Source organism: Eumetopias jubatus, unplaced genomic scaffold (genome assembly GCF_037043125.1).
Source record: "Eumetopias jubatus isolate StellerSeaLion01/CBP00866 unplaced genomic scaffold, mEumJub1_p1.0 scaffold_4, whole genome shotgun sequence".
Classification (NCBI taxonomy): domain Eukaryota; kingdom Metazoa; phylum Chordata; class Mammalia; order Carnivora; family Otariidae; genus Eumetopias; species Eumetopias jubatus.
This window is the reverse complement of record NW_028274810.1, coordinates 89627361-89654626: the sequence shown is the minus strand read 5'-3', so window position 1 is coordinate 89654626 and position 27266 is coordinate 89627361. Positions and strand designations below refer to the sequence as shown.

General features: G+C 48.5%; 1 protein-coding gene across 1 annotated transcript; it reads left to right on the top strand.

Annotated features, from left to right (window-relative positions):
* LOC114217205 (elongation factor 1-alpha-like) lies at positions 1 to 26186 on the top strand. The gene is made up of 9 exons (XM_028114026.2): positions 1 to 245; positions 2702 to 2814; positions 14851 to 15002; positions 17878 to 18057; positions 18156 to 18452; positions 22040 to 22190; positions 22277 to 22533; positions 23880 to 24114; positions 25661 to 26186. Exons 3-9 carry the CDS (start codon positions 14859 to 14861, stop codon positions 25777 to 25779), a joined length of 1383 nt encoding a protein of 460 aa, XP_027969827.1. The 5' UTR covers positions 1 to 245; positions 2702 to 2814; positions 14851 to 14858; the 3' UTR covers positions 25780 to 26186.
* Positions 26187 to 27266: the final 1080 nt, after the last annotated feature.

Here is a 27266-nt window from a genome sequence, read left to right as displayed (position 1 = left end):
TCCCCACAACAGTCCTCGGACATCGGTGCTATCACAACTCCCATTTTACAGAGGAGGAAACTGAGGATCAAAGAGGCATTGAGGCTGGGATGTGAACTCCAGCCCCGTCCCACCTTCTCGCCGTGCTGTCATACTGCTCTTGTGGTTTGTGGTCACTAGAGCCCCGAAGAGTTGGAGAAGGGGTAAGGGGTGAGGCGGAGGCTGGAGAGATGGACTCCCAAACACTGACGGGCTGCACATGTCAGGTTAGGGGGTCTGGACTTGGCTGTGGCAGAACGGGTAGTACCTTCTTCGGGTGGAGGTGGTGAGGGCAGATGTGCTTTTTTGGAGAAGTCACTCTGGGACCAGATAGGGGGATCAGAGAGGGAGAGACTGAGGAAGGGCATGGGGGTGTCCGGAGAAGGGGCCACCTCAACAGTGGGGGGCAGGCTGTGAGGCGGGAGCAGCAGGGCTCTTGGCAGCAGGGGTGGACTCCAGACAGACAGTTCCAAGAGAGAGTCAACAGGGTGGCTGGCCCGCGGGAGTGTGGGGTGAGAGGATTCAAACTTGGGTCACAGGAAGATGCTGTTTATTTTATTCATGCATAGAGCAAACTTTTGCCCAGCACCTACCACGTGCCAGGTTCTGAGCAAAGTGCTGAGAACACAGAGAAAAAAGATGAAATTGGTAGGAAGCCAAGAAGGGAGTTGGGAAACGCAGGAAGAGAAGAAGGAAGGGGGGAGACAATGATGAGTTTGGTTGGGAATGTATTGAGTTGGAGGGGTGGGGAGCAGCTATGTGACAATATCCAAGGGGCATTGGATAAGGGGTCTGGGACTCAGGAGAGAGGCATATTTGAGATATAGGATTTAGAAAATCAAGTCTTGAGCACAAACTTGGTAAATTTATTGAACATTATTGACTTGTACACTTAAAATGAGTTAATTTTTATGACATGAATTATGTCTCAATAAAGTTCAAACATGCAACTAGGAAAAAAACCCCAATGAGTCTCAAAAAGTCATGAAAACAGGGAGGCGGCGAACATTCCAGGGGGAAGGCAGAGGGCAGGAGTGAAGGGGGGAGGGCAGGAGTGGGGGTAGTGTTGTAACATGGTGTGGCTGTATTTGGGCAGCTGTGAAGGATGTGCCTGGCTCGCAGGCTATTGAGCACCGGCTCCCTGCAGGTGCTGCGGGAGCCTTTGCTTCCTAGACTGAATCAATCCTCCTGACAACCCCGGAAACGGATGCCATCCTCATTTTACAGTTGGGGAAACTAAGGTTCAGAGAGGTTAAGCAAGTTACCCAAAGTCACATTGCCTTTATTAAAGGAGTAGAATCAGTTCAGTCCAGGTCTGTTGGTTCCAGAGTTTGGGCTTTTAATTAACACTCTGGACCAAGTTTTGCCACATGTAACAAATGCCCCATCCGAGAAGAGGCAGACAGTGGGCCTGGAACCTGGGAGCCCACTGCCCCGAGGCCTGGGGCTGAGACACTGGCGCCTCAATGGCGCCATCTGCTGGCCCAGATGTGGAGCTTAGCCGGCGATGGGCAGGTGTTCATTCCCCAACTTGGCACAGTTCTATTTTTCTTCCCTCTCCTCGACATTGCTTCCTCCCACCAGGCCTGAGAGCTAGTAGACAGGGATTATTGTCTGGCCTCAATTTACCAATGAGGAGACCAAGGCTTAGAGAGGAGAAGATGACTAGAGAAGTAGAGGAGGACCCAGGATTCAAGTCCCCATGTCCATGAGAGGCTCCCCACATCCTGTCCGTCCCCAGTGTGGGCTTGATCCCCACAGTACCCCCACGGGCATCCAGGGGCATCTAGGTCAAGTCCCTCCCTTTCTGCTTTACTGATGGGAAAACAGCTGCAGGCAGTGGCCTGACCTACCAACGTGTATCTTTGTGTGGGGATTTGGCTTGCAGAAGTTACTTCAGGATTGACAGGGAGCATGCTGGGTTCTCGGGCTGAGCAGGAGCCCCGTCCGCTCTCTCCACCAGGGAACCTAAGCCGGGCAGCATTGCTCTTTGGAGAAATGCTGCCCTTTCTCCTTCCATAACCCCTCGGGTATTGTGAGTTTCCGGTTCAGGAAGGAGGGAGGGGAGAAAAAAAAAAAAGGAGGCCCAGGTAGAAGAGAGGACAATAAGCTGGGAGAGGGAGAGGCGGGACCCCTGAGGAAGGGAGAGGGTGGGGCCAGAACAAGACCAAGACGGCTGGTAAGGAGAGCCAGGATCCTAAGCTGAGCCACCGCTGCTGAGGGACAGGCACTGAGGCAGGTACTTTGCAGGGATATGACCCTTAACCCTCTCAATGACCCCGACAGACAAGAAGGATTATTACCCTCATTTACGGCTGAGGAGCAATATGAGGGAGTTCGAATAATGTGCTCAAGGTCACATGCAAGTAGATATGAAGCTGGCATCTAAACCCAGGAAGCAAGACTCCCAGGAGAGGGGGAATGATGGAAAGCAGAGAGAAAGGGGCAACAAGTTATGGGAACAGAGATCAGGCTGGGTGTGGGGCGGAAGCAAAGCGGTCCTGCTGCTGGGGGGTCTTGCCATCGAGTGTATGAATACATATGTGTCACAGGGAGGGTGTCCGAGAGTCTCTTGTCATGTCTTGGTAACAGCCATGGCCTGAGTTGTTGGGCTGTGGCTGAGCAAGCCGAGGTTGGTGAGTGGCCTTTCTTGGCCCCCATGTTTCTGGTTTGACTCCTGTAGTCATCCTTCCTGACTCAGCTGAGAAGTCACCTCCCCTGGGAAGCTGACCCTGCAGAGGCTGGTTAAGGCCTGCCTCTCCATCCCCCAGCTGCTCTGGCTCAGCCAGGAATCAGGTAAGTCTGGTTCTCTGACCTGTTCTCCTGGTTGTCCTGGGAGGTGGGCACCGAGGCCAGACCCAGGGGACAGGAAGAAAGGAGGACAAGCCTGAGGAAGACAGGCAGCGTGTCCCCCACCTTCCCCAACCACTGTCCCAAGCTGGCTGGGCTCCTCTTTTCCCACCCCTTCCTTCTCTAGGAACCAAGGGGACTAAGTAAGCCATCATGGGACAGCCAGGCCAGACCACCCCACCAGGCACCTGGTTAAGGACTGCCACTGGACACCCCCCTCAACATCCCCGGGAACAGGGGTAACAGAAATAGGAAACTCCCCCGCAGCCCCTCTACCCCCAACTGCAGGCCTCATCCGGAAGCAGGGCTTGGAAATAGTGACAGATGGGGGTCTCAGGCACGGCGGGGTGCACAGCTGGGGTTTGAACCAGACGGTCTGGCTCCAGAATGGGTGCTCCTAGCCACCGCGCCACGTACTTGTATCGTTGGGCTGTCAGCAGTTTTCATGTGACTCGGTCATCGGGAATGATCATCACTTTTATCTCGCTGCTGTTTGTCTGGCTCAGCATTTTCTGATCACTCACTGGTGCCAGGCCCTGTGCTGGGATAGAAAAGGAGGCAACAGAGAGCTCCCTGTCTGGTTCTGGTGGGAGATAGACACTTAAAGAAAACCCACACTAGCAAGTGATTGGCTCCATGGCAGGGCCTCTACAAGGCACAAAGGAGGGAGAGAGAAACCTTCGAACAGGTGACCAAAAGCAGAATGAGCGGCTGAAAGAGAATGAGTGTTTGCAAGCTGAGCAAGGTCTTGAAGGATGAATAGGGGTTTGATGGGCAAAGAGGGAGAAAGAACATTCCAGAGAGAAGGAACAGCAGGTGCAAAAGCGAGGGGGCGTGAAACACCACAGTAGGTTCAGGGAAACAATCATTTGGTAAAACTGGAGGATAAAGAGGAGGAGGTGTTGTGGATGTTTCCAGGTATCAGGGTATTTTTTCATGGTGTAGTTAACGGTGGCGCTACAGAGCAATGGGTTTTTTTGTTGTTTTTGTTATTGTTTCTCCGACTGGTGACTTTTATTTCCTTTTTTGCACATTTCTGCATTTCCCAAATTCTTGTCTTCTTTAATCATAAAAATGTATGTGAATATGATTTTTACTTTTTTAAATTATGTTTTTGTTGATGTAGAGTTGACACACAATGTTACATTAGTTTCAGGTGTACAACACAGTGATTCCACAGGTCTGTACCTTAGGCTGTGCCCACCACCAATGTAGCCGCCATCCATCACCATACAACATTATTACAATACCATTGACCGTATCCCCTATGTTGCACCTCTGATCCCCGTGGCTCACTCGTTCCCACAGGGCAGTGTTTTAAAAGCTGGCCGTGAGGGGGCGCCTGGGTGGCTCAGTCGTTGGGCGTCTTGACTTCAGCTCAGGTCATGATCCCAGCGTCCTGGAATCGAGCCCCGTATCGGTCTCCCTGCTCAGCGGGAAGCCGGCTTCTCCCTCTGCCTGCTGATCCCCCTGCTTGTGCTTGCCCTCACCCTCTCTCTCTCTGTGTCAAATAAATAAATAAATAAGATCTTTAAAAAAAATAAATAAATAAAAGCTGGTTGTGTGGACTTAGGTAAGTAAGTTCCTTAACTTCTCTGAGCCCCTACTTTCTTTTCTGTAAATTGGACTATAATATAAACTACCTCAAAGGCAAAGGACTCTAGTGAGGGTTAAATGAAATAATATCTGTTAAGTGCCTGAAACAAAGTTAAGTGCTTGCTAAATGATAGCCACCTGTAGTCACTGTTATTGTGAACAATTATTACGAATATGTAGTTACTTTAAAAATATGCCATTACTTAAAAAAAAAAGCAACAAGCAAATTTCCTTTTTTCAGATGGACTCGCAGAAGTGGACAAGGAATTTAAGAGATCAGACAGCACACGCTGAATTAATGAAGTTAAATTATTTACACAGAATCTCCCTCCCTCAAACTTAAAGGCAAAGTTCACAGTTTTATAGTAACCCCCAGGAGTATGCAGAAGCAGGAAACATGGGCAGAAACCCAATGTCTTCAATAGCCCTGGGGTTTTGTTTCAAAGTGTTTCAAAGCACTGTAATCTATGGTTATATATGTGTGCGATTTATCTTTTTAACTTTTTCTTGAAATATAACACACACAAGTCCTAAGTGCCTAGCTCAGTTCATTGTCACAAGTGAATACACATGCATGACCTGATCAAGAAGTGAACATGACCAGTCCCGAGAAAGCCCCCTTCTCTGGCCCCCAAGTCACCTCCTCTCCCAGAGGTAGCTGCCATTTGAGAATTCTTTAATTATCGGTGTAGACAGCGTCTGTATGCCCCCACGTAGGGTTTTCTTTGGGCTGCTGCAACAAACTGTGACTTAAAACAACAGAAATTTATATTCTCACAGTCCTGGAGGTCAGAAGTCCAAATCAAAATGCTGGTTGCAGGCTTGGTTCCTTCTGAAGGCTGATGCGGAGAATCCATCCCATGCCTTTCTCCTAGCTTCTGGTGGCTCTTGGCAAACTCGCTGGTGTTCTTGGAATGTGACAGCCCTCCAGTCTCTGCTTCTGTCTCCATGAGGCCTTTCCCTCAGTGTCCCTCTGTGTCCCATCTGTCTCCCATAAGGACATGCTCTTTGGACTTAGGGCCCACCATCATCCAGGATGATCTCATCTCCATCCTTAATTACATCCGCAAAGACTCAAATAAGGTCATATCCTGAGTGGATATGAATTTTCGGGGGATACTATTTAACTCATTATACCCTACAAGCCTGCAAACCCCAGAGGAGCCAGTGGTGTCCGTCATCTTTGGATCCCCAGAACCTAGCCCTGGGGCCTGACTTATGTGAGCTGCTCACGAAACGCTGGCTGAAGGGATGAATAGCTGTGCCCTGGCACGTGGTGGGTGTCAGGCTGGTGAGTGAATGATGAGTGACTGAGAGTGATGAGTGAATGAGATTCAGACATGGGTTGAGGGTGAACGCAGAAGGTAGAAATGATAATGGGTGCTGTCCCTTGAGCACCTGCCTTCTATGTGTGGTTCCATTTAATCCCACGTTATGGATAAGTAGGGGGACTGTGCATCCCAATTTATCTGGGACGATGTCAGTTTGTGCCCATGGTCCCAGGATGGCGAGTATGTATTTCTTGCCTACTCTGCCCTTTTGTTCTCAGAAGTGTCAATAAACTGTGTGGTCACTCCCCGGATAAGGCCGCCGAGATCTTAAAGTGTCCTGAAGGGAATACATTCAGCACCTGATTTGTACCCACCTGAGGTTCTAAAGCCCTTGTCCTCACCTGCTAGTATGGCAGTTGCAAATTAGGAGGCAGGGATAAATAAGCTGGTGTCATCCAACCATCTCAAGAGAGAGGGTAGAGGGTGGGCCTCCTCCTGGGACTGCTGGAGGCCAGCTCCCTCCCTGCTCCGGTCCACTGATCTGTGGAGGAGAAGAGGTGGCTCATGAGAAGGAAGAGACCCCCTGGAGGACCCCAGTTTGGAGGAGAACAAGACCTCAGAGATGGAGGATGAAAAGAGGGGCCCCCTCCTGTCCAGGCAACCCCTTAGGAGAAAGGTCTCAAGGGAGAAAGCCCCCCAGGGGACATTGTCCCCTTTCCCTGCTGCTCAAGAAAAAGAGGCCTGCAGAAAAGACTGGAAAGTTTCTGAACATGGGCATGACAAAAGGCTCACTCTGAACTCTGCATCTTCCTCCTCAACCCTCCTTTTCCAGATTCCCCATCTTGGTCCATGAACTCCCAACCACACGGACTAGCTACATAATTCACAGGGCCCAGTGCAAAATGAAAATGCCGGGCTCCCTTCTTAAAAAGTTATGAATAGGGGCGCCTGGGTGGCTCAGTCGGTTAAGCCACTGCCTTCAGCTCAGGTCATGATCCTGGAGTCCCGGGATCGAGTCCCGCATCGGGCTCCCTGCTCGGCAGGGAGTCTGCTTCTCCCTCTGACCCTCCCCTCTCTCATGTTCTCTCTCTCTATCTCATTCTCTCTCTCAAATAAATAAATAAATCTTTAAAAAAAAAGTTATGAATAACTTCAGGACACTGACAGCCGGGCATTAAAGAGGCACTGAGCCCTTCTGAGTGTGGGATGGGGCAGGTCACACGCCCATGAAGCTGGCCCTACAACCACCCATTACCCACACTGGAAACCTGGCTGCCATCTTTTGCCTCTCCCTCCCCCCACCCCATCCATTGAGTCCTGTGGATTCGAACTCATTAAACGGCTGCCCCTTCTGCACCCCAAATGCCGTGCCTCCGATCTAGGCAGCATTTCTCACCCCTGGACAATAGCAGCCATTCCGACAGCCTCCAGCCTTGCCTGCTCTGGCCCATCCTTCCCGTGCAGCCATAGAGCTCGCTCCCTACAGGCCAACCTGACCCTAGCACGTCCCAGCCACCCCCAGTGGCACCTGCAGTGGATTGAACTGTGTTCCCCCCACATTCACGAGGTAAAGCCCTAAGCCCTAATGGTGACTGTATTTGGAAATAGGGCCTTGTAGAGGTAATTGGGATTAAATGAGGTCACAGGGTGGGGCCCTGACCTGATTGGACTGGTGTCCTTATAGGAAGAGACAACAGTGAGCTGGCCCCCACCCTCTGCCCAGCACAAGCACAGAGGAAACAATGCTAGGCAAGGACCCAGCAAGAAGGTGGCCATCTACAAGCCAGGAAGAGACCATCACCAGAAACTGAATCTGTTGCCACCTTGATCTTGGACTTCTGGCCTCCAGAACGCTAAGAAAATTAATTTCTGTTCTTTAAGCTATGGAGCCTGTGGTATTCTGTTATAGCAGCCTGAGCTGATGAATACGGTCCCCACTGCCTAAGCTCTGTTCCTGGTCCTTGTGGCCCTGTGTGGTTGGGATCTACCTCTCCGGCTCTTGCCAGAACATCTTCTTTCCTGTCTCTGGGGGCTCCACAGGCTCTCTGTCCCCTGGCTCTTCCACACGCTCTTCTACCTGGGGACTGTCCTCTCTACCTCCTCAGCTGGCCAACGCCTGTTCCTTTTTCAACCCCAGCTTGGAAATGAAACATCCCTGACACCCCCCACCCCTGCACAGTCAAGGTGGGGCCCCTCTTCCCTGCCCCCACACCCCCTCCAGGCTCCCCCTCTTGTCGGTTGCACTTGTTACTCATGTCACTGCATATTTTGGGCTTCTCTTGCCTGTTGTTCAGGAGCTCCTAGGGACAGGGACCGTATTCCCCAGCATCTGCTGCTCCCACAGCTTCTTGTCCCTGGCAGCCCTTTCAGAAAGCTTGAGGCCAAGGAACAGGGCCAAAGGAGCAGAGCCGAGGGTGCAAGGAGAGTTCGGTTAACTTTGCATTCACCCTCCTCCCAGGGAGAATTTTTCAACTGTGTCTTTCTGGAATGGGTCATTCATTTACTGGGTCAGCAAACATCCATTGCTCTCCCAGGTAGGGTGGGGCCCCGGGCCAGGTGCTGGATGCTGCCGAGAAGGCGCCTGGGTCCCCACCAGGAGATACACACACACCAGACATCACACTGTATTGAAAGAGGGTCTCCCTGGCAAGTCGTGGGAAAGAGAGGACTCAGATCAGACAAGCCTGGATTTGCATCCAGGCTTCGCTCTTCATTAGTCGGTGACCCTGGGCAATCCACATGCCCCCCTTCTTTTACCTTGAAAATGACCCTGACGTCCACCTGTTGGGATTAGCAGTTCTCAAACTTTTTGAGAACCCTGTACACTCTTAAGCATTATTGAAGCCCCTACAGATCTTTTGTTTATGTGGGTTATTTCTTTCAGTATTTACCATATTGGAAATTGAAACTAAGACGTGCTAAAAACCTGAGAACACACATACATTCCATTTCCCATCAGAGTAATGACATAATCTTGCCCCAGGACCTGTGCTCAACCAGAAGAGTGAGGAACAAAACTCCCAGCTCCCAGCTCCAACTTTATGAGGAAGCAGAAACAACCTTTAAAAAAAATTTTAGGGGGGCGCCTGTCATTTGAGCATCCAACTCTTTTTTTTTCTTTAAAGATTTTATTTATTTGACAGAGAGAGACACAGCGAGAGAGGGAACACAAGCAGGGGGAGTGGGAGAGGGAGAAGCAGGCTTCCCGCGGAGCAGGGAGCCCGATGCGGGGCTCGATCCCAGGACCCTGGGACCATGACCTGAGCCGAAGACAGACGCTTAACGATTGAGTCACCCAGGCGCCCCTATGACTGCTTTTTTTTTTTTTTTAAAGATTTTATTTATTTGACAGAGAGAGACACAGCGAGGGAGGGAACACAAGCAGGGGGAGTGGGAGAGGGAGAAGCAGGCTTCCCGCGGAGCAGGGAGCCCGATGTGGGGCTTGATCCCAGGACCCTGGGATCATGACCTGAGCCGAAGGCAGACGCTCAACGACTGAGCCACCCAGGCGCCCCAAGCACCCAACCCTTGATATCGGCTCAGGTCATGGTCTCAGGGTCCTGAGATGGAGCCCTGAGTTGGGCTCTGAGCTCAGCACGGAGTCTGCTTGTCCCTCTCGCTCTGCTTCTCCTCTTACTTGTCCCCTCTCTCTCTCTCTTTCTCAAATAAATAAATAAATAAATAAAATCTTTACAAAATTGTTTTAGGGGCACCTGGCTGGCTCAGTCAGTAGAGCCTGTGTCTCTCTTTTTTTAAATTTTATTTTGCTTAAATTTATTTTATTTAAATGTAAAATTTACTTAAATTGATTAACATATAGTATATTATTAGTTTCAGCGGTAGAGTTCAGTGGTTCATCAGTTGCATATAACACCCAGTGCTCAGTACCTCACGTGACCTCCTTAATGCCCGTCACCCAGTTACCCCATCCCCCCACCCCCCACCCCTCCAGCAACCCTCGAGTCTGTGACTGTTGACCTTGGGGTTGTGACTCAAGCCCCACGGCAGGCATAGAGATTACTTAAATTTGTTTTTTAGTTTTTAAAACCAGCATTACAGGTAGGCAGTATGATGGTACAACTGGTAAACTGTGGAAATATTTCTCCTTCAGTTGATATATCGCAGCTGCCCTAAACCCTGTGAGTGTCCGCAGCGCCCTGGCAGCCTCAGCCCACACCAGAGACCCTTTCGTTGTTATAAATAATTCTAGAAAGAAACCCCCCATAATTGTACCTCCTTTTGATAAATACCTAGAATTAAACTGAATAAAAAGAATGCATATTTTAAGGCTTTGGATTCAGATTTTCAAAATGCCCTGTAGAAAGTATACGTTGACTAAAACTCCCATTGACGAAGTATGAAAGTGACCATTTTTCCGTATCTTCTCCAACAATATTTTTTATAATTGTTTTTTTTTTTTTTGCTTGAAAACCTGAAAGGTAAAAAATGGTACGTTGCTTCAATGTGCTTTTCTTTCATTCCTCAAAATGTTGGATATTCTTTCTTGGTTTATTGGCTATTTGCCTATTTGTGTGTTGGTAGGGCCTCTTTTTACTGTTTTATAACTGATCTTTGTATATGAAGGTGATGGAACTACAAAGTAAACATCTGGACTCCAGAACAGATTTGGGGACTGATTTTCCCTCTTCTACCCCCTCTAACGCTTTCCACGGAGTGAAGACAGGAATAATTTTCACTCATTCTGGGAAGGCTTTTTAGAAGACAAATCTTAAGAAGGTGGAAAACAAAAGATCCTGAGAATACAAGTGTTTTTATTTTAGAGGATCTTCCTCTCCAATCCACCGTTCCCCACTTCAAACTGTAGAAATGTTGCTGTGTTCTTTGTAGCCAGAAAAACTGAGTCACACCTCATATGATCTTTCTGGCTTGCTTTACTCTCTGGGCCAAGTGGGTCCCCACCCAGGAAACCTCCCCACTCACCAGCTGTGCTTATGCAGATAAGACCCCACTTGTCATCTCACCAAGCCCTGATGCACCAGATCTCTGCCACTGACCAGCTGTGTGTCCTTGCATGAGTCCCTTAACCTCTCTGTGTCTCAATTCCCTCTGAAATGGGGAAAGCATTACCTCTCAAGGGTTTTTGTGAAGATTAGATAAAGTAATCCATATAAGGCACGGGGCGGGAGGTGTCCTTGTTTAGCTTCCTCTTTCTTTCAGCTGAAAACTCACTCAACTTTTCAGAACAACAATAAACCAAGCCCCTTTACCTTAACCCACATGGGTTAGGAGCCTTTGGTGACAAGCAAGAGAAATTAACTGGAGCTTAATAGAAAAGAAGGAAGTGGGGAGAATTTATTACAAAGACTCAGTGGTGTCTCAAAGATTCCAAGAGCTTGAAATGGGGATCTTTTTCCCTGTTTCTCCCTGAAGGTCTGCTCTGATTCCCTCTCCCTGTCTCCCTATCTCCCTCTAGACTGGCTTTCTCCACCACTGTGGCCACCACCAACTACTTCTCCCCGTTACTGTCTCTACCACATGCAGAGACTCACTAACTGACCCTAAATCCCCAAACCAGGACCTGGTTAGGGAAACTTGGATTGGCCCAGATTTGGCCACGTCCAATCAGATGCTGTCCCTTAAGAAATACACAGTAAGTAACAGCCAGAGAGAGGGCCAATGAGTTCACCCAAACCCCTCTTTATAGCAGAGCCAGCTGAGAAGCTTGAGTTTTCAGAGGGATTAGGGGAGACGTGACCAGAAATGGAATCCAGAGCTCCCAGAACCGACCCCAGAAGGTCAGACCTTAAAAGACCTTCACGCGTTACCTCGTTTAACCTCTGCCCGCATTTTATAGAGAAGGAATGAGGTCCAGAGGTATGTGTTTTTCTGAGGAAGTCTGGCCAAGGTGACAGAGCTGGAACCAGAGCTCCTGGCACCATGGCCCAATCACATGTGGCTGTTGTAGTTGAGGAACTGAACTTTAGATTTTACTTAAGTTTAATTAGTCTAAATTTATGTCACCACATGTGGGGAGTGACTACCATATTGGACAGGATAGTCCTACAGCTTGAAGACTTCTGGTCGCTCAGGAAAGGAGTAGACATCAAATCCCCAGTAGCTAAAGAATCAAAAGATAAAAACAGAATTCATGGCAAGAAGATATATGGAGAAAACTATGACTTTGTAAAAGTATTTGGTAATTATGGAAATGTAAAACAAAATTGCTTTAAGCTCTCTCCGTTTTGCCTATCAAACAGGTTAAAATAATTAACAGCTGTAAATCATACCATTTAATCTCCCAACAACCTTGTGAAATAATAATTTTGAGTGTTCTCAGAATGGCTGGGCCAATCATGCCTCCACCCTTTAAGACCTGTGTGTTCTTGGACAAAGAACTTTGCCCTCATTTCTTTATCTGTTATTAATATTACTACCTACCTCAGAGGGTGTTTTCTAGGGGCAAATGGAAAACTGCATGTAAACGGCTCAGCACAGTACCTGGCACGTGATAGGTGCTCAGTATATGTGAGCAGAGATTATTATCTCCATTTTGCATGAGGCTCAGAGAGGGCAACCAACTTGCTCCAAATTGCCCACCTGTTAAGTGTTGAGGCCAGGATTCACACTCAGGTGTCTCTGGCTCCAAAGCCTTCTTCTGGGCGGTCTCTTTTATTTTTTTAAGATTTTATTTATTTATTTGACAGAGAGAGACACAGTGAGAGAGGGAACACAAGCAGGGGGAGTGGGAGAGGGAGAAGCAGGCTTCCCGCTGAGCAGGGAGCCCGATGCGGGGCTCGATCCCAGGACCCTGGGATCATGACCTGAGCAGAAGGCAGACGCCTAATGACTGAGCCACCCAGGCGCCCCTGGGCTGTCTCTTTACATGGCTCAGGATCCCTTAGCACTCTCCCTCTGCCCCCACTCACCCCTTCCTTATACCCCTGCCTTTAAAACCCTGGTGACTCTGTGGGGGTCTCTAGACTCTGGTTGTCCCTCAGACCTGGCTCCTGAGTGCCCTTCCGTGCATTGGACTATACACACTTGTGGGGCTTCTGCAGACTGGCTGGTGTGGGGAGGAAGCTCCCCTCTGTCCTGCAAGAAGAGAGAGAGCAAGTCAGGCCCAGTGAGAATGAAGAGGAGGTGGAGGAAGGAGGAGCAAGCCATGAAGTGGCAGAGCTGACTCACCTGGTCTTTGGATCCCAAAACCAGTTTCCTTCCCAATGCTCCACAGATACACAGAAGCAGGCGCTGAACGTCCGGGGATGGGTGATAAGGGACTGGTCCTGCCCAACCAGCAGAGGGTGAGGCAGGAGAGGAAAACAGTTGGCCGGGGGGGGGGGGGGCTCTCCAACACCTCACACCTGAGGATGCTCTGATCTCTCCCCTAGCCAGAGGATGGTTCCCGATGCATGGAAGGGCACTCAGAAGCCAGGTCTGAGGGACAACCAGAGTCTAGAGACCCCACAGAGTCACCAGGGTTCTAAAGGCAGGGGTATAAGGAAGGGGTTAGTGGGGGCAGAGGGAGAGTGCTAAGGGAGTGCTTCTGTATCGGAAGAGGAAGGGCCAGAGTTGGTAAGTGCGATCAGCACAGTTCTGTGATAATAGCCCTCCAGCTGTCCCCAGCTGCCAACTAACTGCCCAGGTTCTAAGAACATGTTAACCTGTGGTTTGTGGTTAGAGCGCCCCCGTGTGTTTCCACTTTGTCATAAGTTCTTTAAAGGACCAATTATCAGTACCATCAAGATTTATGAGGGAGGGGGCTTATCTCCTTGAATCACCACAACACCAAGAAGTTGGTGGCCACCCCAGGCCCGGAGGGGCTCAAGGACCACTGAGTGAGAGCGGCATAGCCAGGACTCCGATCTGATTAGGTCAGCCTTCTCAGAAGCCTATTCTTTCCGCCACCTTTCCCTGCATCTAACTGGTCTCCAGGCACAGAGCCTGGTCCTCAGGAACTGATGTGCAGATGCTTCCAGAACCTCTGGAGGCTGCCAGCAGTGTACTAGCCTCAGACTACAGTCCAGTAGCTTGTCCTCAATTCTGGGGCCAGCCCTTCCGTGTGGGAGACTGCCCCCTCCTCCCCACGCTCATCTTCTTCCCAGGTCCTACCCTAAACATTCATTCAGCAAGCCAGGGCTGGAGGCTGGGACGCCAGAAATGAGCAGGGTCGGACTCACATCCCTTCCTTCGAGCGTGAGTTCACTGGGAGGCAGCGCTGGGCTCTGGTGGAGACTCTGGGGTCAGACAGCTTGAGTCCCACTACTTTCTCCCCAGCGGTCCAGCTCCTGAGCCTCAGTCCCCTCAGCGCTCAGGTAGTTAGCAGTGGCATAAAGGTGATGGTGCGTACAGGAGTCAAGCCCTGTAGGCGGCAGCAGTCATTCTGCTTCATTCACCAACCTCAGGGTTTGCCACGGGTCAGGCTGATGCAGGCGGCTGGAGACAGGGATAAATCCATGTGGTTTGTGAGGCCCAGAAAGGACCAGGAGGCACTTACGTGAAACGCCAGAGCTCCCACCCCCTTGCTCCTTCTCTCCTCACCCTTTCCTGTACACCCTCCTCCCACAAACACACAGGCCTGAATACCCAGGGACAGCAAGTCCGGGGACCACCTCCCACCCCAGGCCCATCTTTGACCCTTGGGCCACCTCCTAGTGCCCAGCCTGGTACTAGGGGTGGTGGGAAGGGGGTATCAATCAGCACCTCAAAGCCCAGAGGAGCCTCCTTTTGGTGGGCAGCAGGCTCATCTTCCTCCCAACCTGGAGAGGGAGAGCCCACCCCCGGTGAGATGGGTACTGTGTTTTTCCCATACATCCCAGGACCAGCGGGCCAATAAGAACAAGGGATTTGAGGGGCGGGCTGGAGAAGGTGTTTGTAAAAGGGGGTGGGGCCCAGTGCCTGGTTGGTCTGTTCTAGGTGTGAGGAGGTTCAGAGGGGCTTCTCCTGGCTCTGGAGGTAGGCACATCCTCTGGCTCAGGGAGAGATCAGAGCATCTTCAGGTGTGAGGTGTTGGAGAGCTCCGCCCCCTCCTGGCCAACTGTTTTCCTCTCCTGCCTCACCCTCTGCTGGTTGGGCTGGACCAGTCCCAAGGAAGAGGGGTTCGGGACAGCAGATGGCCAATTTATGCCCTGAGCATACCTGTCCTCTCTCTGAGCAGTTCCCAGCATGGGCAAAGAGAAGACCCACATCAACATTGTGGTCATCGGCCATGTGGATTCGGGCAAGTCCACCACGACAGGGCATCTCATCTACAAATGTGGCGGCATTGACAAGAGGACCATCGACAGGTTTGAGAAGGAGGCCTCAGAGGTGAGGCTGCTCTATCTGAGGCTCCCTGCCCCTCCTTCCTAGCCGTGGTTTCCCGGGGAGGGATACCTCATTGCCGGGGAGGAGACTGCTCACTTCCGCTGAGCACCTGCTGGGCTGGTAGGTGCTTTCCCTCTCAATCATGTCAGGCAGGTGGTGGCTGTCATTTTCCAGGTGAGACAAATGAGGCTCTGAAGGGTTAAACAGCTTGCCTGAGGATGGGGGCCAAGGTTTAAATCCCAGTGGGGCACAGATGCCATGCCGTATCTCAGGAGCTAAAGCTGCCATTTAGAAGAGGGGAAAGGATTTGTCACGCATCTACCAGGGACCTTAAGGTAGTCCCGTGGATACCATGGTAGGTTCAAGCAAGCCTTGCCCCCCAGAAACTCCTTGTCACACACCCTTCTGTCACATAGTAAGCTCGGTAACAGCATGGGTGCTGTAGGATCCCAGGTCACGAACAATGAACATGTCCTAAGAAGCCTTGAAGGATTCCCAAATGAAGGGATCTCCTCTGAGCCTTGAGGAAATGGGGCAGGTGTCCGTGAGCCACAGGAGATTGAAACAGCAGGTGTAGAGTGCCTGAGATGGAGGGTCGTTGCCTGGTAGGACAGGGGACATAGGCCTTGAGTGCCCTGCTAAAGAGTCTGGTCACTTTCCCTGCAATGACTAAAGAATTTCAGGCATAGGAATGATAGGAATCAGGCAAGATCTTTTTAGGAAGAGCACACTGGCTACAGCATGGGGAGAACAGCCCGAAGGGCCCAATGCTAGGGGCTAGAAAGCTGGTCGGGAGGTTGTTGCTCTTGACCATGGGAGCAAGGATGGTAGCCTGGGCTCAGGCAGCAGCAGCAGGCATGGAGAGTAATGGGTGGAATCCAGGGACGTGGAGGTGGGGAATCCTCAGAACTTAGGAGTTAGCTGTAGGGAAGGGGGTAAGGGAGGAAGAAGAGTTGAGGGTGGCCCCCAAGTTTCCAGCTTTGGAAATTGGAAGGTCAGGGAATACCAGAGGCAGAGCTGATCTGGAGTCCAAACAGGTCTGCTCTAGATGTGTGAAATTTGAGGTGTCCACAGGGCTTTCTGTGCTCATATCCAGGAGGGCAGCTGAATAGTGAAGTCTGGAGCTCAAGATGGAAGCCCAGATTGGGGACTAAGCCACGGGAGTGAGCTGGAAGGGGTGAGGGACAGAGCCCCAGGATGGGTGAAGCAAGAGCCCAGGCAGGGGAATGAGAAGGGAGAGCCAAGGAGGTGAGTAGAAAACCTGAGACTTGAAGAAGCATCGGACAAGACAGGAATAGTCTGTAGAACCAGCTGCTGCAGAGACAGAAATAGGATGGAGAAGAGAAAGCAACAGGTCATAGATTAATGCCATCAGCTATTCTCATCTTGGCTTCCTCAGGTATAGTCAGAATTGTTGTGGGGGCACTTATGTGGCAAGGGGTGCCAAGTAAAGCTTTAAAACTATGAGAAAGAAACTGGTCCATAGCCAATACGGTGGAAGCAGAGCCAAGAAGGTTATGGAAAAACCAATGATCTGATGGAGTGGTTCTCAAACTTTCTGGTCTCAGGAACCCTTTGAATTCTTAAAGGTACCCCAATGAGTTTGTTTATGTAAATTAGATCTATGTATTCATGATATTCAAAATTAAAACTGAGGTTTAAAAATGCTTAACTCACTTAAAAATAATAGTAATATACTCCTTATATATTAATGTAAATATCACACTTTTTGTGTGTGAAAAATAACTATTTTCCAAAACAAAGAATCTTGAAAGGGTGACATTTTTGCCGATATCTTTAATGTCTGGCTTAATAGAAGACAGTTGGGTTCTCATCTGCTTCTGCAATCAACCTGTTGCAATTTCACTTGTCATGTAGCCTCTAGAAAGCACCACTGTACAATGATGAGAAAACGAGGGAGGGAAAAGGCAAATAATGTCTTAGCATTATAAAAACAGTTTTGACCATGCAAACTCTAAATGGTATCAGGGTCTCTGGACCACACTTTGATAGCTACTTATCTAATGAATATTCTAAACTATAATGGACTTCATAAAATAGAAGTTCCTACAGTAGCGAAAGTTAGGACACCTGGGTTCTATTTCTGTCTTTTAGTAAACTAGTCAGTTTTCTTGAGGAAGCCACCTGGTCTCTGGTCTTTCCTTTTCTTCACTCTGCCCTCTAATTAGAGCTGAAATGAACATATGCTCAGGACCCGTGAACTGGCAAGTGGTAGAGTATACCCTAGACCAGGATGTTAACTTGAATATGCTACCGACTTGGTCACCTTTTTACCAGTGCTGAAATCAGCTCAACTTCCCCAGGCTGCCAAGGGTAATTATCGGTCATAGATACCATTTAACACAGGGTAGCAGCTAAAAGTTTGAACTTGAGTCTGATGCTTTTTGATTCAAATCCTGACTCTGCTGTTTATTAATCCTATGATCTTGGGCTAGTCAGTTAACTTCTCTGTTACTTCATCTGCAAGATGAGGATAATACTCCACTAAGTCGTTGTGAGATTAAATGAGATAACCCATGTTAAGTGCTTGAAACAGCACCAAGTTCAAGGTCAGCATTACTTATGTGTTCGCTATTACTGATTTGAGGGCTTGCTGACCCTGTGCCAGGTCCACATGCCTGCCTAGGCACTTTGTCATTTGGCCCTGGGTCACTCTGACTCCCAAACCAGCACTGAAAGAAAAACTTAATTATACAAGTAATAAATTATGTTGTTTGAAAAATTCAAAGGTCTCTCCATACACTGCCCTGTTACCCTCCCTCTGACTCTCAACCCCTTTCGGAACTTCCTTCCTGGTTGATGGGCAGCTTTGGAAATAGGGGTGACCCTGGGGCTTTCCCTCCTTCTCCCGGCCCAGGTGGGCAAAGGCTCCTTCAAGTATGCCTGGGTGCTGGACAAGCTGAAGGCAGAACGGGAACGGGGCATCACCATTGACATCTCCCTGTGGAAGTTTGAGACGAAAAAATATTACATCACCATCATCGATGCCCCAGGTCACCGTGACTTCATCAAGAACATGATCACAGGGACCTCACAGGTACCACCAGAGTCGTCTTGGCTCTGCTTCAGGGGTGGGCAGTGGGTGTCCCAGGCCAAGTCTGAGTTGGGCCTTCTTCCGTCTGTCACTTGGGCCAGGCAGACTGCGCTGTGCTGATTGTGGCCAGTGGTGTAGGTGAGTTTGAGTCTGGCATCTCCAAGAATGGGCAGACCCGTGAGCATGTACTGCTGGCCTATACGCTGGGCGTGAAGCAGCTCATTGTGGCGGTCAATAAGATGGACATCACGGAGCCTCCTTACAGTAGCGCACGCTTTGAGGAGATCAGCAAGGAGGTGAAGGCCTATATCAAGAAGATCGGTTACAACCCTGAGGCTGTCGCCTTTGTGCCCATCTCAGGCTGGCATGGGGACAACATGATAGAACCCAGCACCAAGGTGAGAACTGACTGGGATGGGGCTAATTAAATGCAACATTCCCACTCAAATCTTTGAGCTTCTTTGAGAATATAATACCCAGGATTTACAGCATGCTTATGGGCCAATCACTGTGAATGATCCCCATTTTACAGATGAACAGAGGTTATTCAAGACTACACAACTAGTAAGCAAAGAGTTGCATTGTGCAATGTAGCATTTAGTTACATGTGGTTATTTATTTATTTTTTTTAGATTTTATTTATTTATTTGAAAGAGTGAGAGAGAGAACACAAGCAGGGGAGGGGAGGGGAGGGGCAGAAGGAGAGGGAGAAGCAGACTCCCCACTGAGTAGGGAGCCCGATGAGGGGCTTGATCCCAGGACCCTGGAATCATGCCCTGAGCCGAAGGCAGACGCTTAACCAACTGAGCCACCCAGACACCCTGCCTATTAACTTTAATAATTTAAGTCAAATGAAATAATTTCAGTTCCTTAGTTGTATTAGTTACGTTTCAAGTGTCCCACAACCGCATGTGGCTACCATATTGGACAGTGAAGTTACAGAATGTTTCCATCATTGCAGAAAGTTCTGTTGAGCAGTGCCGGCAGAGACTGTAATTCTAGTCCATGCTCACAGCAACTAAGCTACCTCTCTAGGCAGGTTAGGAAGTGTGGGGGCAATATAAATGGGTCTAAGATATAGTCACTGCGCTCATGGATCCTAGAATCTAGCAGGGCTTAAAATTCTTAAATGAGTGTCTCCCTACAAAGGAGGTCTAGTTCTCTGGCATCAGACCTGGGGTCAAGCCCCCGCTTTCTCCCTTGCCCACAGTAAAGAGGTAAGAGAGGAATTAATACTCTGGGCATTAGGACTTACTTCATGGGACTGTGAGAATTAAATGAGAGACTCCACAGGGGCATCGCTTCATGCATACAGTTGGTGCTCAAATGCTAACTGCTATCCCTTACTACTTTATTGCCTGAAGCCTAACTTTTCCATAACTGACTTGAGGATTCTTAGCCTTTTCTTCCACATGTACATAGCATAATCTTTTTCTGATTATAAAAGTAATACCTAACATTTTTACAATGAGCCTTTCATGCAGATATGAAGCATAAACTTCATGGCTTATAGATAGATAACCTAGTTTTCATGTAGTTCTTTCTAGATATTCACAGCTGAACTCAAACTGTACATAATTTTCTTTTTTTTAAATTTATTTATTTTTATTTTTTATTTTATTTTTTTAAAGATTTTATTTATTTGAGAGAGAGAGAATGAGAGATAGAGAGCACGAGAGGGAAGAGGGTCAGAGGGAGAAGCAGACTCCCTGCTGAGCAGGGAGCCCAATGTGGGACTCGATCCCGGGACTCCAGGACCATGACCTGAGCCGAAGGCAGTCGCTTAACCAACTGAGCCACCCAGGCGCCCCTGTACATAATTTTCTATAAAACTCTTTATTTTTAAAATTTCCTTTGCCATTTAAACATGTTGAATACTTAGTGGGTGTTTTATATCGTAGATCACAGAGGTACATTAGATTGTGTAGCCATACCCGTTATTAAGTAAAAATGGTATTGAGAAATTACTATGTGCCAGACACCAGACTAAATACTTTACATGCACAGAACCTCATGAAGAAGACATTTTATTCCCATGTAAAATAAGAAAACTTGGACACAGTGTAGCTAATAGCCCAAGGTCACCAGCTTCTAAGAATACTGTTTCTAGTTTTATTAAAAATTGCCATAAGCATCTTGCTAAATAAATCCTTGCATATGTCCTCATTAATTTAATTAGAATAAGCTCCTAGTGAAACAAAGGGTAGGCATTGTCTTGGAGTCTTCTGACACATATTGCCCAATTGTCCTTGGGAAAGATTAGAGCTACCACTGGGCAGTGTGTTCCTTTGGATGGTACTTCAGTATTTGCGTGCTGGGCACTGTCCTTGGTGCTGAGGGTGTGGTAGCAAATGATAGGCAACCCTGCTCCTAACACTATGGTCTCCTGGGGGTAGTGGTAATATAGTGGATGATGACAAGTGCTAAGAAAAACATAAGGCTGAGGGAGGCATGATATGAGAGTGTTACTCTATATTGGGTGGTGAAGGGGGTCTCTTCTAAAATGACAGTAGAACAGAAACCTGAAGCTTTGCCCATTTCCCCATTTCCCAAGTATTACCACAGAGTTCAGCTAGTGAAATAAGGGGATTTCATTCTCCTGTCCCTCTGGTTATTTATTAGGCATCTAAGATGTTCTAAAATATTTTATTCATTTGACAGAGAGAGAGAGCATGCACGCACACAAGTAGGCAGAGGGGCAGGCAGAAGGAGAGGGAGAAGCAGGTTCCCTGATGAGCAGGGAGCCCAATGTGGGGCTTGATCCCTGGACCCTGGGATCATGACCTAAGCCAAAGGCAGATGCTTAACAGACTGAGCCACCCAGGTGCCCCATATCTAGTATGTTCTAGATGCTAAAAGAACAAAGCATGCACTCAGTGGACTAGAGAGATTTAGGGTTTAGCCTTTGCTCTCAAGAAATACCTGTGACATCGGAGACCTCAGTTTCCCCATTTTCAAGATGGGGATGATACTGATCTCATAGGCTTATTCAGGCCTCTGAGTTGGCACAGAGACAAATTAGTTGCTAAGTTCATCAAACTAATAGAAGAGCTTATCTTTACCAATGAGGCTGGTGTTTGAGTGGGAAGTTGGCCCACAGAAAGGAGCCAACTGGAATTCCAGTTAACTGATACATCTCTGAAGGCAAAGATGATGTCTTTGGTGAGCTTTGGCTAAGGTTTTTAGAGAAGTAAATATAGTATCTACTTAAAAGGCATGTATACAGGGGCGCCTGGGTGGCTCAGTCATTAAGCGTCTGCCTTCGGCTCAGGTCATGATCCCAGGGTCCTGGGATCGAGCCCCGCATCGGGCTCCCTGCTCGGCGGGAAGCCTGCTTCTCCCTTTCCCTCTCCCTCTCCCCCTGCTTGTGTTCCCTCTCTTGCTGTCTCTCTCTCTCTCCCTCTGTCAAATAAATAAATAAAATCTTAAAAAAAAAGGCAGGTATACAATGCACTATCATCCTTAAGGTTATCCTTCTAGAAAGCCTTATGCTCAATAATGCTGCCCTTCCTTGCCTAAGATGTTGGGGAACATCTAGTCTTTAGGAAGGTATAAGTGTTAGAGTATTTGAGTCTTGTTTTCATTCTCATTCCTGATGCTTACTTAACTGTGCCGCATGTTTTCTCTGCTCCTCCTGTGTAATGAGCAGATGGAATAAGACCTAAGAGCTAATCAGATTCAAGGAATCTCTGCCTCCTAAAAATATTGGCTCAAGTGAGGGGCAACACCTACAAGATTTAGAGAAATGGCCACCATTTAGTGGGTGTGTAGTACGTGTCAAACATTGTGCTTGGTGGACCGTGTGCGGTCTTTTGTGTCTTTACTTGAGCCTGCAAAGTAGGTGGTGATATCTGTTTTACAGATGAGGAAGCTGAGGCTCAGAATGCATTAAAAAATTGCTTGAGGTGCCATGTTAAATCCAGGTTGGCACCTGGGACAGGCTCCCTTGAGCCTAAGCAAGCTGCACATTTGGTGGCTTTTCCAGATGTCCTGGTTTAAAGGCTGGAAGATCACCAGGAAGGAAGGAAACATGGTGGGCATGACACTGCTAGAAGCACTGGACTCCATCATGCCCCCTGCCCGCCCTACGGACAAGCCCCTGCGGCTGCCTCTGCAGGATGTATACAAGATTGGGGGTGAGCATGTGCTATGTGGGGGTGGTTAGGGTCAGGGGCTCACTGAAGGCTGCCCGCTGACCACTCTGTTTGCTCTGTCCCCCCAGGCATCGGCACCGTGCCTGTGGGCCGGGTGGAAACAGGCTTCCTCAAGCCAAGCATGGTGGTGACCTTTGCCCCCTGCAACATCACCGCAGAGGTCAAGTCTGTAGAGATGCACCACGAAGCCCTGGCTGAGGCCCTGCCTGGAGACAATGTGGGCTTCAATGTGAAGAATGTGTCGGTGAAGGACATCAGGAGGGGCTACGTGGCGGGAGACAGCAAGAATGACCCGCCCTTAGAAGTGGCAAGCTTCGTCTCCCAGGTGAGGAGGCCCATTTAAGGGAAGTCTTCTGAGACAGCCATACTGTCCTACAAGCAGAATCGTTCACTGGGTCATTCAGGAAGTGGGCACTGAGCATATGCTCTATGCTGGGCTCTTGACCAGCAGTGTAGGTAGAGTCAGACTGTCCGGGTTAGAATCCTGACTGTACCTTATTTGCTACTTTGCCCTTGAACAAAACAATGCAGTTCAATGGTCTTCTTAGTTTCCACAGTATGGTCTTAAAGCAGTTGTTTTCAAACCCGGTGGATTAGAATCACCTGGGAAGCATTTCAAAAATGCAGATTCCTGGGGCACCTGGGTGGCTCAGATGGTTAAGCCTCTGCCTTCAGCTCAGGTCATGATCCCAGGGTCCTGGGATCGAGTCCCACACCCGGCTCCCTGCTCAGCAGAGAGCCTGCTTCTCCCTCTCCCTCTGCACCTCCCCCTGCTCATGCTCTCTCTCTCTCTCACTCTCTCTCTCTGTCTCAAATGAATAAATAAAAAAAAAATCTTAGAAAAAAATGCAGATTCCTAACATTTTTCCCAGTGGTTCTGCGGAACGATTCAGTAGACATGGGTGGAAGCTGGGAATCTGTATGTTAGAGCTCTCAGGTGTTTCTTCAGCCCAGAGTTAGAATGTGGAGGCTGTTCTGAATGCAACGTCTGGCACATTCTTACTTCTGCAGGTGGAGGCTTGCACTACCTCGCAGTGAGCTTGGGAGCATTACACGAGGTGATGATATGTAAAACAGCTGACCTGGGGCCAACAGGTCATCTAACAAGTTAGTTAGCTGCTATTGTAATGCATTTTTCTAAGTGGCAGGGAAAAGTAGTACATAAATAACATGTATGTGTGTAGGTTTTAGTATCACTCATCCCTAGCTCTGCCACTTCCCTGCTATTTCATCATGGGTAAATTATCCAGGCTCTCTGCTATGAAAATGAAATTGGAATGCATGAGATATGCTTAGCACAGAACTTGGTATACTCTATAAATGTTCAAATGCTCACTATAATTTAAAGTGTGTCCAAGGTGGGATGCCTGGGTGGCTCAGTCGGTTGAGCATCTGCCTTCAGCTCAGGTCATGATCCCAGGGTCCTGGGATTGAGTCCCGAGTCAGGCTCCCTGCTCAGCAAGGAGCCTGATTCTCCCTCTGCCTGCCACTTCCCCTGCTTATGCGCGCTCTCTCTCTCTCTCTCTGACAAATAAATAAGATATAAATAAATAAGTAAGTAAGTGTGTCCAAGGTGCTTGACCCCTTAGTTGGTTAGGGCTACCTCCTCTGGAATCCTCCAGGCCTCTAGGCTAATGCCTTCCCCCGCTCCCATCCCACCCTGGGTTCCAGGTAATCATTCTCAACCACCCTGGCAGCATTGCCACTGGCTACTCACCAGTCCTGGACTGCCACACGGCCCACATTGCCTGCAAGTTTGCAGACCTCAGGGAGAAGATTGACCGGCGCTCAGGCAAGAAGCTGGAAGACAATCCCAAAGCCCTGAAGTCTGGGGACTCAGCCATCATTCAGATGATTCCACGAAAGCCCCTGTGTGTGGAAAGCTTCTCAGAGTACCCGCCCCTCGGTAAGTCCCGATAGCACTTGGCTCCTGGAGCTGTCCCTTCCTCCTCCTGGCTCCAGGGAGCCAGTGTTCCAACGGGTCACACCCAAACCAGATTGCAGAACCTGGTCAGAAGGACTGGAGTTCCAGGTTAGAAGGGCCCCCCAAAAGGAAAGTAGCTTGCCTAGTGTCACACAGCAAGGCAGGGCCATTTTAGAGCCTTGTTACTCAAAGTGTGGTCCATGGACCAGCAGCATGGGCATCCCCTGGGAAGTGGTTAGAAGTGGAGAACCTCAGGCTCCATCCAGACCTGCTGAACTCAAATCTTCAGTTTAACAAGATCCACAGGTAATCGGGATGCACATCAATTTGAGAAACCCTGATTTAGAGGAGGTGAATAAACCAGAGATTAGCAGGGATTTTCTTTTTCCTTCTTATTCTTCAGTGCAGTGGTTTTCAAACCTGGTGGATAATCAGAACCACTGATGGACCCTATTAAACCCAGAGGCTCAGACCCTGATAGATTCACCTGATCAAGGCTGCAGCCTAGGAGTCTGTTTCTTAGATTTCCCCAAGTATATTCTGCGTGGCTAGGTTTGAACAATTAACCTAGAAGTTCTGACCTCAAAGATATAGGGAGTAGGCATTTTTATATAGTGCTTGCTCTGTGCTAGATGATAGATATTTATAAACAAACAGGTTCTTGCCCTCAGTGCCTCCCAGTTAATGGGGAGGAGGGTGAATTTCAAAAGGCTAGTTTTATTTATTTTTTATTGTTATGTTAATCACCATACATTACATCTTTAGTTTTTGATGTAGTGTTCCATGATTCATTGTTTGTGTATAACACCCAGTGCTCCATTCCTCCATTCAGTACGTGCCCTCTTTAATACCCATCACCAGGCTAACCCATCCCCCCACCTTCAAAAGGCTAATTTTAGAGGTGGGCTCCAGATGTTGCCACATGAATCTTGCAAAGCTGGTTTAGTTCTTTCTACCTCTGCCAAAAATACTGTGAGTTTGAAGCCAGATGCCAAAGCCTTGCCCTCCACAATTTGAAGTCAGAGGAGCATTCAAGAGCCCCCTGGAGAAGCAATTGCCGGATGCACAGTTGAATGTAAATGAGATCTATCCTACGGGTTGTTGTAATGGGCACAGAGAAGGTGCTAATTGCTTGGAGGCTGGGAGCATTAGTATGTATGGTAGGGTGGTGGATGCACCAAAACCAAAGTTTTCCCTGTGACCTTTACTTATGGAAGTAGGACAGTCCAGCGGCTAAGAATATAAGTGCTGGTGTGAGACTTTCTGGGTTTTCAACCATCACAGCAAAGTGACCTTCTACTTCTTTGCCCCAGTTTCCCCAACTGTAAAATAGAGTGAGATCTACTTTGGGTTGTTGAGATAATTAAATGCACTCCTATGTATAATTCAGACTATCTTAACATAACAATAAAAATTAAAAAAAATATATAATTCAGACTATCACTTATTTGACCTCCTGTGCCAGTGTCCTATAGCTTGTGCCCTGTGGTACCATTCTCCATTTGTTTCTTCATGTCCTGTGTCCTAGGTCGCTTCGCTGTGCGTGACATGAGGCAGACGGTGGCTGTTGGGGTCATCAAGGCTGTGGAGAAAAAAACGACTGGTGGCAAAGTCACCAAGTCGGCCATGAAAGCGGCCAGGAAGTGAGTGGTGACAGCTACTCTAGGACTTTCTGGGAGAGGCGCAGTCCAGGAGGAGCCACAGCTGGAAAAGAATGGCTCAAGGAGAAGTCTTAGACTTACTCTTCTCTTGCCTGAATGGTCTTAAATCCGCCCCTGCTAATGCACTTTTCTTTTTGCTGATGAGTCTGAGGCATGGGAATAAAGCACAGCAAGTCTTTTTGCCTCTGCCTCTACTGACCTTGATATTGCAAGCAAGGAGGAAGCAGGTGGGGTGCTCAGTCTAATACTACCCCTCACCTTCCTTCTGCCTGACTGGTGCAAGAACCAGAGAGCTAGGGTCACAGGGAGGAAAATGTGTAAAGGGGAAAGTGTAGGGCAGCTTTTGGCCCAGGCCAAGTTCATCAGTTCCTAGAACAGGACTCTGGTGTTTTAAAATGCCTGACTTAAATAGTGTCTATAAAAGTTACTGAATCTTCTGTGTGCCTTGTTCATCTGTAAAATGGGAAGATAATAGTATCTGCCTCCACTGGGATGTTGAAGTTTGAGTGAGCTGGTACCTGCTGGGCATGGTAATCAGCTACTCTCATTCACATGGTGGGGGCACTGGAGGCAAGTGAGCCCTATTAAGGGGACGTTCTGTTGGAAAAAACTTGAGGAGAAGGGGATGAGCCTGAGGTTTGTAGGATAAGCTGTTTTATATTTCCTAGGTACATGTTTCCCTCAGGTTACTTTTTAAACTTCAGTTTGACAATTTGAGTCATAAAGTTGCAAGAGGCAATTTCACCCAGATTCCCCAAATCTTATTTACCATTTTTTACCTGAATTATTTGAGAGTAAGCTGCAGACATGGTGGCCCTTTACAATGAATAGTGTAAGTCCAAGAATATTCTCTGATAAAATCAAGGTCAAGTAATCAGAATGAGGACATTAAATTAACATGGGTACACTTCTGAAATCTGCAGACCTGATTCAGATTTTGCCAATTATTCCAAAAACATGCTTTATAGCAAAAGAAAATCCAGGATCATGTGTTGCATTCAGCAGTCTTGTCTCTTTATTGCAAGTTTTGGAGCAGCCCCTCCCTTGGCTCTGTTCCTCCCAGAGGTTTGGTTGAGACATCTGCTCTGGGCTAGCTAGTGGCTGCCTGATGGAGGAAGCTCAGAGGTGCGGGTTGGGAGGAAGGGGTGTCTCTTTGCTCTCCTCCATCAGCCCAGCTTTCCAGAAGTCCCTTGCATCCCTACTAGATGAAACCAGGAAAGCCCTGGGGCTTTTAACTCCCCTGTAGCAGCAGGAGAAGGGAATTACGGCTTGTCTCCTTTTCCACCCAAGCCCTCTGCCCATTTATTCCTGTTAAAGAAACGGCAGATTCAAGACCAAGTTCTGCCTGGGATGTGGATCCTGGCAGCCCCTCGGGTCCTGCTGCTGAGGATTAGTGTAAACCAGGAAGCCCTCTTCTTGTTTGCGATTGGAGCCTGTCAGAGACTAATCTGCAAGCCTTTTTGTGCATGCAGG